Source organism: Silene latifolia, chromosome 4 (assembly GCF_048544455.1).
Source record: "Silene latifolia isolate original U9 population chromosome 4, ASM4854445v1, whole genome shotgun sequence".
NCBI classification, from domain to species: Eukaryota; Viridiplantae; Streptophyta; class Magnoliopsida; order Caryophyllales; family Caryophyllaceae; genus Silene; species Silene latifolia.
Window position 1 is genome coordinate 53209562 of NC_133529.1, and position 16186 is coordinate 53225747.

Below are 16186 nucleotides of genomic sequence, written 5' to 3' on the forward strand. Positions count from 1 at the left end.
GCCGAAATTTCGGCATTACGACGGCATGAAATGGATAAGTCCAAACAAAAACAAAAAACAACTTGCAATGCCAAAACAAGGGCAATCCCGCCCAAAATCCAACCAAACAAAGTTCACAAAAAAAAACAAACGAAAAAACGACTCGGCCATCTTTTCAAGCAAAAGACGAGTCAAAACCACAAAAACGACATTTCGAGACCCCTACAAGGTCTGCCTACCAACCAAAATACATTCTCGACACAATGGGGTATTTCTCTATGGCTCAAAAAGGCAATTCATACGCTAATTTGAGCTCAAACCGGTCAAAATTCAAAAACGACCGCAAAAAGGCAAACGTGATTTGATTACGACTCAAAGTGACCTAAATTACCAATAAGGTCCATTTCAAGGCAAACTGACTCAATTCAAGCTCAAACAGGCGCTTATTTTGTCAAACATAAGACCGTCACAAAAGGGAAAAATTCCAATTTTGCCCACAATACCCCACGAAGGTCCATAATGACGAATACGGGTTTTCCCAACTACAATGCAACCTAGGGGGACCCACTACCCAAGCAAATAAACTTGGCATTGCGAAATGAGACGGTGTCTCACCTCACTCACGTTTTTCGAGCATAGGGAGCGGGAACGGGGACCAAAATGCAAACTAAAAGCTCCCCTATACTCCTAAACAGGTTTCTAACCTAATGCAAACATCAATTTCACTCGAAATGGGCTCAATCAAAAAACGCCCAATTCGATTTTCTAGGGTAAAATTCGCCCTAATTCAATCAAGCTAAGGATCAACAAATTTAAATGGATTCAAAAGGAAATACTTACCTTAAGATGACATTGTGGATGATGGCACGAGTGGAAGCTAGCAAAGGTCCTTCAATGGCGATTTTTGCGGGTTTTTGTGTCGAAAGGAAGAAGACGAGATGATGAATGGTGTGCAGCCTGAACTCGCGTCTTTTTCAAAAAATTGGGAAGCCCCTTTGGTTCGCCAGGTGGCTCGCGCCTCAATCAGGCGTCCCTTGCTTTTTCAGCAAATTTTGGGCCTTAGCCCAATTCCCACATAACAAACTTCGAATCTTCATTTGACGATATCAAAGGTCGTCATTTTCTCATAAACAACAACAAATAGTGAAAATTCAAATTCGCTATTTTCGAAGGCTTTAAACGACGGCACATAAACCGTCACTCCAAGCAAATAGTGAAAATTTAAATTCGCTATTTTCAAGCAAATGGCGATCGAAACCGGCAATTTCAAAATAATGGTGAAATATAATTCACTATTTTCCTTCAATAAGTAGCGAAAATTCAAAAGCCGCTATTTCTCCAAATTTTAAGCGACGACAATTAAAACCTTCATTTTCGAAATAATAGTTGGAAGTTGAATTCCCCTATTTTCACCACACATGTCAACGGCGGCACATACACCGTCACTTCAATCAATAGTGAAGATTCCAAATTCACTATTTCTTACAAATGTCAACGGCGGCACATAAACCGTCACTTCAATCAATAGTGAAGATTCCAAATTCGCTATTTCTTACACATGTCAATGGTGGCATATAAACCGTCACTTCAAACGCAATAGCAAACTCAAATTTGCTATTTTCCTTCAAAATTAAAACAAACGGCGATCAAAACCACCACTTCAAATTCAAAGAGGAACGACGAATGGTGAAGATTCCAAATTCACTATTCTTTCGAATACCAGCAGGAGGCTTCCTCGCAGAACCCGCTCATTCCAAAAACAAATAGTGAAAATCCATACCCACTATTCCCACAGCGGCATCACGAGTTCGCTACTTTCAAAAATAAGCCCATTTGACGCGGCTGATCCCATGGTCCATAAACCGACAGTACCGTGGCTGGCGAGCCTTTGTCCGCAAGCAGTCAAGGACAGATCCCGAAAATGCCTCGAGAACATTTCCTTACCTTTGGCTGGCGAGCCTTTGTCCGCAAGCAGTCAAGGACAGATCCCGAAAATGTCTCGGGTACATTTCCTTACCACGGCTGGCGAGCCTTTGTCCGCAAACATTCAAGGACAAATCCCGAAGATGCCTCGGATACATTTCCTTGTCTTGGCTGGCGAGCCTTTGTCCGCAAACATTCAAGGACAAATCCTGAAGATGCCTCGGGTACATTTCCTTACCACGGCCGGCGAGCCTTTGTCCGCAAGCATTCGAGGACAGATCCCGAAGATGCCTCGGGTACATTTCCTTACCTTTGGCTGGCGAGCTTTTGTACGCAACACATCAAGGACAAATCCCGAAGATGCCTCGGGTACATTTCCTTCCCACAGCTGGCAAGCCTTTGTCCGCAAACGCGCAAGGACATATCCGAAGATGCCTCAGGTATGACTCCCTCTTATGGCTGGCGAGCCTTTGCACGTAGTCTAATGGACTTTAAACGACCCGCACGGACAGTCGACAGACTCTAAACTGTTCCCGACGACAGGTCCTTGGCTCGTACCCTCGAGTCGCCTTGGCGTCGCCCTTCCCGACGGCAAGTCCTTGGCCCGAATCCCTTCGAGCCGCCTCGACGTCCCTTGGGTCTCCAGGTTGTAATCTTCGATTGACCTGGGGGCTCTACTTTGACTTTCGCCCTGTTCAAGCCTCAGTCAAAGTGGGGGCTCTGTAGATACCCAGTATCTGCTGAGACTCCAACAAACACCCGATGATTATCGGACTACAACATATTTTGGAATTGCGGCGTTTGATCGACAGTTTGTGTACAACTTTACGTCGGAAAACTTAAAACGATTTCGAAAATAAAATATCTCAAAACATTTCAAAAATACCTGGAGTGTTTAATGCACGACGACGGGGTCGCAATGACACTAACTAGAGTCTAAACCAACACTGGACCAAAAACCGACTCAAAAATTCAAATCCCGACTCCAACAACGAGTCAAACCGAGTCAACCACAAAAAACAAACATTTCAAACCTTCTATGCTAAGATTTCCCGGATTTATGTTTGGTCAAGTACCAAACATATGACTACAAATCCTAGGATAGAACAAATCATGATTGCGTTTGTTGTGAAAGTGACAACACAGCTCGAAGACCCGCGACGTGGCTTGCGCCTCTTTGAGCAGCCCAAGTGGCCACGTCGCTCAAAACTCACACAACCACTCATTCTCCTATAAATACCCCTCAAATGCCACCCATTTGAGACTTACGCGAGTGTCCGCCCCCTCTTTTCTCCCTTAAAATTCTCGACTCGACTTCTTAAGTCACAGTCCGACGCGTATTTACGACCTACTGATCGTAAATAAAGGCCTTACACATTGTTTGGTACCGTCATCGTGCATTAAATCACTTGACCGACCATTTCGACCACTACACCATCACTAAACTTAAAACACTCTTTTTTACTTACCAAAACGGTTTTAAACCGAGTTTTTTCCGATCAAACGAGTTATTACACTTACGTCGGTCACTCGCCATAACCAAACATGTAAGTATGAGGGTGTAAAAATCCTCTTTTATTATGTTTTAATTTGCTTCATGACTATAACATGCTAAAACATGCATAACATGAACCAAAACATGGAATAAACGAGCCAAAACTGATTTTTGGTCTGAGGCAGAAGCCCCTTAGGTCGCCAACTAGCCCGCGCCTAAATGGGGTATTCAGACCAGAGATCAACCGTGTTTGTTCTCGTCATTTCCCTTTAATCCATTTTCATATTTGTAATCGGTTTCTACCATTTCAAATATTTTCGAACCATTTTTATTTTATTTCACATGTTTTAACCATAAAGCATTTTTCACCCTTGGTTCCTCATGCCATGACGGTTAAATCCGTGTTTCGGTGATAATATTTGGTTAATGACATTTAAAAGGTATTTTAAAACCTTTTATTTCATTTCTTTACATTTTCAAACAAGTATATTAGTCACCAACACAAAGTCATCCTTGGTTCCACATACCATGCCGGATTTTAACCCGGGTACGCTGACGAGTATCGACTAATGACATTCAAATGGACTTAAAACAATTAGTCCATAATTATTTTCAAAACTATTTACGTCAAGTTTGTCAAATCGAACCCGACACCGAAACTATCAAAATAATGATGATTATTCGAGTCAAGTTCTTCAAATCAACAAATGCGGTCTAAACGGCCCCTTCAAATCAAACCGGGTTCAAATACCCATTTCAACACGTTTTATAACATTTTCTAAAAGGTCAGAACATGGCACATAAACCGTGGGCTAACCCGCGCCTAAACAGGCTCTCCATTTCTCATTTTCAAAACCAGAGGGAGGCCCCTTGTATCGCCGGCTGGCTCGCGCCTCATATAGCCGTCTGGTATAGGGCCTGTTCCCTTCCAGCATTGGTCTAGGACGATCCCGACTCCGGTTAGCCCGGATATAGGACGGATCAGATGACTATTTGATTACCCAAAACCATATTTGCAAAATGCCTTACTAAGACAAATGGATCATGTTATGCACCATAAACCTAACACGGTAAGTGGATGTTTAATTTCCGTCTTGCATGCAAATCAATCATTAATCCAACTCGACATCTTATACTTGATACTTGGATTGAATCAACCGACTTAGAAAGCTCTCACATGTTAGGTTTAAATTATTGGATGCGCATTCATGCATTTAAACCGTTTTATCAACTTTTGCATTCAACCAACCAAGATCGATCAGTAGAGGCCGCTAACGCGGGCGGGATTGGGTGTCTGATTAAAGGGCTTCCCAATACGTACCTTCACCTCTTACTCAGAAACTTTGGATAGTGGACGACCTTATCCAGGGCGTACGAGAGTAATTCTAGAGATAGGATGCTAAAGAGGGATGATTTCCTTATCTTTAGTACCTATGTCAAACGCTGCTTTGTGCTTCGATTTGACCGAGGTATAAAGTGGAATTCGAACGGGTTCCAGACATCCCACAAATGCTTGGTGGCGACTCCGAACATCTCTAATCGTTTCGAGACCCTTACCGAGACGAAACCGACCAATCTAAAAACGATCCGGTCGAAAGCATTTTTACGCCGCCGAGCGTGGCTTTCAAAACACCACAGTACGTCCACAGATCGAAGTGGGCTTGCAGGTGGGCCATGTCCACAGTACCCAAATGTATTTGGTGGGTCTTATTACACAACCTAAATTCCAAAGACACCCCATATCTTTCTCCTTCAAAGACTTTGAGACTACACAAGAATTCCAAGGTGAGGCTTAGATAAGTTTCCTCATGCATATTAAATAAAGTCTCAAGAGCCATTCCTCTAAAGAAAGACTCGGTTTTTCCTTCAATACCAAACATATCCAATATCCTACGACAAATGAAACGAGTAGACTGGAATTCCTTACCTAGTAGTTTCACAAATCGTCTTCTATGCTCATTTTTTATGAATACTACCTTCAGGAAATCATCAAGTTGCTCTATTTCCGGCACTAGCTCCTCTTCTTGGATTTGGAACTCCGGTGGAGCATTAGAATTACTTCCTTTTCTCCTCTTTGACCCCTTAGTAGTAGTAGGCTCACTCTTGCCCCAAAAAATCGTTGTTGTAGTCTTAAAATCCACCAAGTATCACTACTCAAGAATCCTTCAAATCTCCACAAATAAGAGCCAAACAACCTTAAAAATGCCTTATTATAACACTAGAAGCAATGTATTGAAGCTAGAAAGCAAAAATCAAACCCGAAACACAATTGTAGCTCACGGATTTTTGGAGCTTCAATTTTTAAAATGATGAAAATGGGTGATTTTGAGTATCTAGAAGGTTAGAAAGTTGGTTTTTATTGTGTAGAAATGGATTAGAATGATTTTTAGAGTAATTTTATGGTGATTTGGTTGGATTTGATGGACATTTGAGTGATGTTTTGTGAGTTGGGGTTGAGCTTGAAGATAGAGGATGAAGATGGTAGGTGAGATTGAAGTGTAAGGCTATGTCACGGACTGAAAATAGAGGAAACATGGGTTAAAAGCTGAACACGGGCGGGTTGGTAATGATCTGCCCGGATTCCTGAGCAAATTCTGCAAATTTAAGTTGAACCCGCTTGGGTTGAAATGGACTCGCTCGGGTTGGAAGCTAACACGCTCGGGTTAATCTGAACCCGCGCGAGTTGAAGTCTGGGATGCGGGTTTTCTTCAGAACTCACGCAGATTCTTGGGCAGGGAGCTTTTTTTTCTTCTTATCCTTCAATCCGCACGGGTTGGGCTCGGGATGCACAGATTTCAAGCAATATTGACCCAACACCTTTTTGATGATAGAAAAGATGTGCACAAGCCCAAAATCTCTATTTTCTTCATTTCTTTACATTTTCTACCTTCTTATTTTCCTCAATTTCCTTCAAAAAGCTCAATTAAAAATATGAGATCCCTCCCTTTCATCTCTCATGCAATTTATTAAATGAATGAATGCTAAATTACACTAAATGCATATATACAAATTAATGGTTATTGAGGAACTCCGTCAAACCAAAGATTATCAATAAACAATTTCATAGGAAATTATCTCTAGCACTCAAAGCACGTAGAAGTTGGTCAAATTCATGGGAGGGAGATATAAATAGACATGGATAACAACACAAGATTATGCAATGAATTAATGCCCAAGTAATAGACCGAACAAGCATGTGAAGAATGTTATGACAAAAATTATAAGAGATGTGATGGATGGTAGGAACATGAAATGGGTAGTTAGTTGGTAATTCACTCAACTCGTCCTCCAAATAGTCAAAATCACCGCATTCAATGCAAGTACTCTCATTATCATCTAAGATGATTTCAAGGGTGTCTATTTGGGGTTCCCAAATGTCCTTATATTCTTCATCCCAACAAGGTCCATTATCAAAGGGGTTGTCGTAACAAGGCTCGCCAAGTTCAATCCAATTGTCTCCCTCTAAAATGTCATCCTCAAAGGGTGAGTTTTCACTCAAGCTTTCATCCATCTCACTCTCACTTTGCCTATTAACATCAAATTCCATGGAAGTTGGGTTCATTGTTGCACAAGAAGAGTAGGATGACAGCATCCAAGCATTGGTTTCACAATCAAAAATGTACTCCTCCTTATCGTCACTCTCTTCATCTAGCACTCCATCTTCCCAAGGAGGGGCAAATTTGTGGGCATAGTAGGTAGGCTCAAGGTTATAGGAAGGTGTCTCATTTTCACAAATCTCATTTTCATTATAGTTTTCCTCAATGAATTTTTGAAATGTGGTTTTTATCGCTTCCATACCTTCCTTGGCACTCTCAAAGATGTCATGTAAAATTTGCTTAAGACATTGGGTGGTCATGAACTCAACAAACTCCCAAAATTCCTCACAACTCATCTCACATATCCTACCACCACTCAAGTGAAATGCCAAGTTGTGGGTTTCAAGGTTCATGCCATTATAAACAACACAACATGCTTCATAATTTGACAGAGTAAAACCATGATGCCAAGCATGAGTCATATAATCTTCAAATCTAGCAATATACTTATTAAAAGACTCATTTTCATATTGCCAAAAAGTGAATGTAGACATGTTAAACATATGAAATAATGAAAGTACAAGAATTAAAATTCTCAAGGAACCAAGATCCCTCAAGAAGAAGCACAACTAAAACTAGACAAAAGAATAATTCAAATACACAACACTATCCCCGGCAACGGCACCATTTTGATGGTGCGGATCATTGTCCGCCATCAAACACATTTATACCCAACTACTAGCATAGCAAGCAAGTCGGGGTCGATCCACGGGACGGGGGTATTCAAATTGTCCAATCTAATTATAGTGGTGCTAAGGGTTATCACAATTGAAATGGGTTGATGTGGGATGTAATCTAAACTAATCAACAAGATGAATGTAAATTAAGTAAAGCAATTAAAGGGGTTTGTAAACAATTGATTAAAATCCCTAGGGTGTCATGGGTTCATAGGGGATTCATGGGAGTTGATCATACAAACATCTTCTCAATTAGATGCAAAAACTTATTGTTGTGATGTGATCGAGTTAGTGTATATCTTACAATCCCTAAGAAGGTTTGGGTCCCGGAGCCGAGTCGTCTAGACTGTACAGCACCTACAAGTCGACTTAATCCTTCCTATTCAACTCTATGCATGGTCTAATGAGGCTCGAGTTGGTTTATATCTTACAAGCTTCATTGAAGAGATAAGGGATAGTCAAAAAATGCAAGGATTCATAGGCTCACATTTCATCAAACATAATATGTGCATAGATTGAAATTACAACAAGCAAGCAAATTAATTATGAGAACATATTAGATTAAGCATAGATCAATCCCCATGTTTGTTTCCCCTAATTCCCCCATTAACCCTAGCTAAAGGACTACTCACTCATGATCAAGTTTAACATGATAATAGGGTTGTCAATCATACTAACAAAGCAAAATATGATGAATAAATGATGTGATTAACAATAATTAAACAATGGTAAAAGAGATTATACCTATTTGAGATGATCCAAACAATAAAGCAAAGAATAATAGAACAAAATTTGATTGATTGATGAAGAGTTGTCAATTCTCCATTAATAACTCAATAGTCTTCAATTACCCAATAATAAACTTTGAACAATAATTATGGAAAGATTAATGTGTAATTTGTGGAAAGATTTAAGAGTAATCTATTCTAATCTACTCCTAATGGAGGTTTAATCTATTCTAAAGAAGCTTAATCTAATATGAGAGAACTTAATCCCTTGATTATTAAAAATGGAGTATATATAGTGGTACGTCATTAGGTTAAGTAAGGGTAGATTAGTAAATAACAATGCTAAGTGTTGAGAAGAGAATTGCAACTCCCGAGGGACATGCGCAGATCACGTAGCAAGGAAAAGCATTCTGTAAAACAATTCGCTCGTCCCGAGTGAAAAAACGCACAACCTGAGACTCAACCCGAGCGGGTTGATATTGTCCCGACCGGGTTGAGCTGTAACTCGCTCTACTTGAGCTCGACCCGCGCGGGTTGAGCTGTTGTTCCTCTTTTTCTTGCTTCTAAGCCTATGATTCTTTATATACTCTTTATTCCTACATCCTTGGTCATCACTTTTGCCTCCTCTTCATACTTAGTCCATCCAAGATCGTCAACAAGCTTCCGAATATGCGCGAGACACGGGAATTCCGCCTCATTATCTCCATTCCTATAAGACATATAAAATGCACTAGGAAAGCAAAATAGGAAGGAATTAACGGATAAAATGCCCATGAAATGCTATAATTGTATGCAAAATAAATTCAATTAGGGGACTAAATATGCACAATTAAGAGATACATCACCAGAACAGGTGCGACATCTGCTTCGTCCTCTGGAAGAGGCGCAGCACTTCCTGCGTCTGTTCTTGAGTTGGGTTCTGGCTGTGAAGTCAGAATTGCACATCGTTATCGTTCATTAGTAGATTTAGAATGGATTATAAATATTAGACTCGACTTGAAGTGCTTTAATTGATTACATGCATATGGACAAGTCCTAAAACGAATAAAAAACTAGAATTTACAACGGTTTACATAATTATGATGAACTCGTATCGGAAATACAAAGGAGAAACTTGAAGTTAGATTAACGAAACTGGACAAATAAGAAAACTTATATATCAAATTAGGGCTTTCAGAACCTCGACATGAACAATTCGAAACCCCGAAGAATCGATTTGAATTAGAACGGCGAAAACCCGCAAGTATTGAATTACTTGGAATTAAGGACAAATTAAGCATTGCAATTAAAAAAGGGAATTTGTTAAAGTACAATTTATATACTAGAACAACAACAAAGAGAACGAAATAATAAGAGAAAAGGAAAATTGCAGGAAGTCGAGGAAGAAGAAGAGCAGGAGCAGCAAGCAGCCTCTGGAAGAGGCGTAGCAGCTGCGACCCTTCGAAGAGGCGCAGTTGCTACTGCGTTTCTTCTCGACGTCTGACCTCTGCTGTTTTATAAATACGGTTTTTAAAAAATGGATTTTAAATCGGTTTTTGAACTTGCTCTTGATATAAATCTACATTAACTGATACAAAATAAAAGTACAATAATAAAATGGGATTTTACACCTTCAGACTTACATGTTTGACGAAACGAGATTGACTAAAGTTAAAGTTAGTGATTGCTCGACTCGAATATGCGTTGAAAGTGCCCTCGTTAGAGGATTTAAAGATTGATTAGATTGATTAAAAGTGGAGTTGGTCAAATTGGTCGGTCTATGCAACGTGACTGGGACTCAGAATGATCTAAGCTTACGTGGTCAATTGATCAAGCACGTAGGCCTCGAAAGCAATAGCGTAGTCTAAAATGCAAAGAAAGAGAAAGAAGGGGCGGAACACTCGTGTGCCAAATATGGGGGCCGAAGGTCTCCATTTATACTAAACATACGGAAGAGTTTAGGAATGACACGGATATGCAAACAAATCACGGAAATATTCTGAAAAGCGTGAAAAGAGGGCTTGAGAAGAGGCACAGCAACCGCTGTGATCCTTCGAAGAGGCGCAGCACTTGTTGTGTCATTTCCCCGGAGGTTTCTTCCTCAGCAAGAAAGAGTTCCGCGTTTTATTATGGAATTTCGGTAGATCTATACTTCCTTATTCCACAAAACACAAAATACGAGAGATATTTAGTTAAAAATATTAATTTAAATTAGGAATAAATATCCAGAGAATTCTAGAACATTCCAGAATATTCCGACTCGGTATTTAAACGGTATTTAGAAAATGAAGCGGTTTTTATCCCGGACTTCAAATGAACTCTAATTACTGTCAAAACGACCGTATCAGTGCGTAGATGATGACCAAGGGGTTGACTCGAGTTTTGGAGCTATCACTTGTCGATGAACTTATGGACTGTCATAAAATCGTTCCGCGTATCAAACATGCGGCCCAATCATGACTGGGTGGTTGACGGGAGGTGTAGAAATGAGGTATCTACATATGGATCGACACAGGCCGCCCCAAAAGAGACAGGTAACAAATACACAGACACAACAAACGTCAGTTTCAATAAACAAATAAAGTGCAACACGACTCAGGTGTGTGAATATGCAACATGACTACTAATATGAATACACCACTATCAACAACCACCACCACGGTATCGGGACACGTCCAGACATACCGACAACCACACTGGTACCGGGACACGCCTAGACCTACCGGGTCCGGAAGCCAACCGGATCCCTTGCCAGACGTTGTGTCTCAACCACACGAGTCCCTCCGTAACCTAAGCCATTAATGTGCACATCCCTCTTGGAGTAGGAAGCTCCAAGAGGCGACTTAAGCGCAAGACGGTCTCCCAACCGTCTTACGTCTCCTCAATAACCAAGTAACACCACCAATGATCCCCAGCACAACACAAAAATGACCATACATGGAAAATGCAACATAATACCAATTATATGACTTATCATGAACTCAATCCCAACATGTCATGGATAAAACTTCCTCAAAGACCAACATGGTATCCCAATCGACTCATATATAAAAATGATGATGCAAGACACATAAATATGTACACAACAATATTGAAATCGAGTAGGATAAACCTACCTTTTAGCATACTCCATAAGCTAATCCAAGACAACAAGAATCCATCTCATAAAACCGTCTCATCCAACAATAATCACATAACAACTATCATAATACATCCTAATCTATTATAAAATATAAAACCCCTTATTACTACCCTCTAGTTACCCATGAACACATACTAATTGCTAATTAATCAACCCAATTGAAAAACCCCCAAAAGTTAAGGTTCATAAGACTAGAAAAGGGTAGATCTTAACTTACAAATCAAGAGGAAGGAAGGAAAGGTGAGCAATCCACTAAACCAAGCTTGAATCCCCTAATATGGTGTTTGTGAAGGTTTTAGAGAGAAGGGAAAGAGTTTGGAGAGATAAGGAGGAAGGTGGAAATGATTTTAGGGTTAGGGGAGAAAGGGATTAATACCGTATTTTGAAAACAGCGGCACTCTGTAACAACCCGGATTTTCAAATATGGAAAAACAATATATAAATAAGTGAATAAGTCAATAATATTACTAAAAATTCTTTCGATGGCGGAAACACCGAGACAAAACCGGTTTGTTACTAACTCGAATATAAATCTTTACTACGACTTGGAATGGGAGTAAATACCCACACGATAAACAACTAAATGAAATGTAATTATATCTTAAATTATCATAACTAATTTTTTCCCTAGCTCGGAGTTCTCACTCGATTATCCCAACCAGCAACAGTAAATCATAAACCACTTGCAATCATCACCTAAAAGGGGGGGCGACAATCATTCGGGAGTAACTAGGTGCTCCCCAGTTATATTTTACCCATTAGAACATAAATTGTAAAATATTAAACATGCACAACATAAAAGCACATGTAGGACTGTTTGTAGAAATGTCCCTTCAAGTCCAGAGTCAAAAAGTCAAATAGAACTGTCCGGAGGACTATTTTAATGAGTTCGCAAACATAATTAATAACACATTTGATCAACCAACATGTGATATTAGATAAATAGCATTTATACAAATTATCAACAGAATAACGTTAACAAGTGAATAATGAGTAAATACGGTCAAGTATTACAAATGTAGTAACAAGTGTTAACAGTTAAGTCAAATATGAGAACGGTGGAACGCCCGTGAATCAACAATATGACACACTCAAGATGCTCAGACGATGCTCAGACAATACTGACACCCTATTCCCAATGGTAGGACGGCGATCATAATAAGGTCCTAGTCTATGTTTGGCCAAACTCTCGAGTACCAATTATACCCGATTCAACAACCGGTAAACCTAAACGGTAAACCAATCCCATAGTCTCAAATCAAGTAACTGCGGCTACTCGATGGAGCGACCTCGTGGACCTAGTACCAACAATATGGCACGAGGATCTGCCCACGAAGTGGTAACCCATCAACGGGTGGCACATGTTCCAAAACAAGGGGGGTCAAAACACCCGTCTTGCTACCTCTCAACTAGACTCAAATATAATTACTTGTAACCATACAAGAAAAGAGGTGAATCAATTCATTTTTAAGTTCGTTATTCACAAGTCACCAAAATATTTACAAGTTTGAATCGTCAATTTCACTCGGAAATAATCCATACTATGTGGGTTTATAATTAATACAACAAATGAACACTTAGATAACCGGACACAATTCAAGTCAGACCTCATTCTTACCATATGAGCACACTATTTACGAGTTAATTTCAACACATTCTATGCATTACCACCACAAATGAGTGCACGCATAAGTAGTGGTACGAGTAGCAAAGTTAACAATCAAAGAATAGCTAATCAAGACGAAAACGAGAGGCCCAATTCGGGCAGAATAAGTCAGGCGAGCTGTTGTACTTTCAGATGATCAGACCATGTCTGTAGCAGAAGAACAAAGCCTCTATATTCGTAAGGCTATACCAACAGGAACTCAATTCAAGCAATATTACCGTAACTTACATGATAAAATTTGTCGTACTTAATAGTTCATTATCGACCCACGTTAATGGAAAACTAGCAACTTAAGAGTTCACTGCAAACCTATTACCACACTCGCGTGTATTTAATTTTCCAATAATCCATCAGAACATCAATAAAATTAATCCAGTCAACAACTTTAAATATCAATATACAAACAAGGAGGCATCCAGATCAAGCTAAACACATCCAACATCATACAATCATGGCTTAAAGACTAAAATACAATTAAGGGTTAGCCAAGTTACCTCATCATAATGCTTCCCAAGTCGTCCATAATTATATATGGGTCCGTATCACCGTGCCGTAGTAAACCCAATTAGAATTAAGGAATAAGTGACAAATATGCATGACAGATACACCGAGGGAGGCGCAATGATGATGGCGAGATGCTGATGAGTGTGTCGGGAGGATTAGAAGAAGCAAAACATGGAGGAGGAATGAGGAGGAGCACTAAAGAGGGATAGTCGGACTGGACAAGGCGCAAGGCAAGGCAGAGCAATTTAGTGTTAGGTATAGGTTTAGTCTTATCTCCTTTATTTGGGTTAATGTGGGCTCTTGGGTCTATTATTCCATAATTAGGATGATCCGATCGTAAAACGGGTTAAGCGTTTATCACTTAATAAGAATATCGAGATTGATAAAAATAGTTGTTAGGCTAAAAATAGTAGGATTAATTGATAAGAATACTCTGAACTATGGGGGGTCCTGCTCAAAATACACTAAACTATGTTTTAACTACCAATATACCGTACTATTAGACACCTTCGCCTATATTAGAATAGAGTGACTGGTGATCTGATAAGCAGGTCACCTTTATTTTAAAACCACTTTTAACATCTTGACTGCTTCTTTTAACCTATCTCCCATCTCTTTTTTACCTTTCAACTTCTCCTAATTCAAGCTTCTTCAAGACGCCATTAGGGTTTAATTGATCTTTTATTTGTAGCTTAATCTAATATATTGTTAATTGGTTTTTTTATTTAATTGGTAATTTATGGTGATAAGTTAAACATTGTGACATTGAAATTATGGTATGGTGACTACTTTAAAAGGGATGAATATTCCTTGGTATATACGGGTAGGACTTTTAGGACAGTGAATGTTGATCCTGATGAGATGGGGTGGTTTACCTTGATTGAAGAAGCTGAAAAATCTGGTGAGTTTAAGAGGGATGTAGATGGTATATTCTTCATGAATGAAAGTAAGGGGTTGAGGAGAGCATTTGATGATAGAGATGTACAAATTATATGTAATTTGGCTGGGAGTCCAAAGAGTGGTTAAATGTTATGTTATACCTCTGAAAGATGTTGGTCAGTTAATGGTTTGGATAGAAGAAGTTGGTAATGGTAGTGTTGTTAATAAACCAGCAAAATACACACCTAGAAGAAAGGTAGATGCCAAAAGTGTTCTTAATACTTTTCAAAAGGAGGGACCACCTGAGTCATCCCCTTCATTTATAACCCTAAAACAGCAACCCCAGTCACTCATAAAGCAACTGCTCATAAACCAACCTCAGCTGCTCGTAAAAAAACCACAGCTACTCCTAAAAATTCTAAAAAAACAGCATTCAAATCTCCCAAAAAATGCTCTATTACAAGCTCATCTGTTGTTAGAACCTCACCCAGATTTTCTTCTAAACAAAAAAAGCCTGAAAAAGCCTCTGAAAAAACATCTCCAACTGTTGAAGATCTACAACCACACCAAACATTAGTAATTGACATTCCTGGACCATCTTATGATTTAAATGACATTACAATAGCAGATCTGTTTAATGATTATGAAGAAAGAGCTGATGAAGCAGGTTTGAAATTTAATGAGTGGTTTGATGATTTAAGTGAGGGTGACGAAGAGGATCCAGGTTATGTTCCTAAAGGGGATATAGGAGATAGTGATGATGATGATTTAAGTGAGGGTGTAGAAAAATAATTAGCTGAGGAGGAAGCACTACTTGATGTTTTGAATAATGTGGATGATGATGATGATGATGATGATGAACTGCTTGAAGCAAGAGTAAAACTAAAAGCTTGGAATGCAAATGCCCTAAAGATTGCACATCAACTACAAACTGAAGCTGCATTTGGTAAGCTTATTGGACATAAAACTTTGAATAAAATCAATTCTTCAAACAAATCTGAGGTGCACCTCAGTGATTATGATGATAATGGAGATGAGGAGGACACTCTTGGTGAGAGTGATGAGGAGAGTGTGCCTGGTGAAAGAAAGAGTTGTATTGTCCCTGTGGTTAATGATAGCACTGACTAGCTACTCAAAGCTGAAATGGTGTGTAGGAATTAGATTCCCAACTAGTGATTTGTTCAAGGAATCTGTGACAAGGTATGCAGTAGCTCAAGGTAGGGATCTCACTTTTGATATAAGTGATAAAACACATGGAAAAAAACTTAGGGTTAGATGCAAAAAAGGTTGTCCATTCAAACTATATGGTAGTTGGGATAATAAATCAGCTTGTTTTCTTGTGAAGACAGTGGATTATCACCACACTTGTCGTAGGACAATGGAAAGTAACAGACAACTTAAATCTACTTGGCTAGTAAAACAGTTTCTTGATGTATTTAAACCCAATCCACATTGGTCTGCCAAAGATATCATAGAAACTGTGAGAAAAGCATATAAGGTTATAAGATTATAATTAAGAAAGACTTTGCTTACAAATTGAAGTACTATGCACACAAACTGCTTCATGGTTCAATGAAAGAACATTATAGCAGGAGAGGGAGTTACATAGCAGCTCTTG

At 39.3% G+C, this 16186-nt stretch overlaps 1 protein-coding gene across 1 annotated transcript; it reads right to left on the minus strand.

Moving 5' to 3' along the window:
* Positions 1–3475: 3475 nt before the first annotated feature.
* LOC141653493 (uncharacterized) lies at positions 3476–13967 on the minus strand. Its single transcript, XM_074461275.1, has 2 exons — positions 13680–13967; positions 3476–9321 (listed from the first exon to the last, which is right to left on the minus strand). Exon 2 carries the CDS (start codon positions 7494–7496, stop codon positions 6459–6461), a length of 1038 nt encoding a protein of 345 aa, XP_074317376.1. The 5' UTR covers positions 7497–9321; positions 13680–13967; the 3' UTR covers positions 3476–6458.
* Positions 13968–16186: the final 2219 nt, after the last annotated feature.

Excerpts from the sequence above, each read along its gene's own strand:
- LOC141653493 (XM_074461275.1), bottom strand. The coding sequence starts at position 7,496 with ATGTTTAACATGTCTACATTCACTTTTTGGCAATATGAAAATGAGTCT.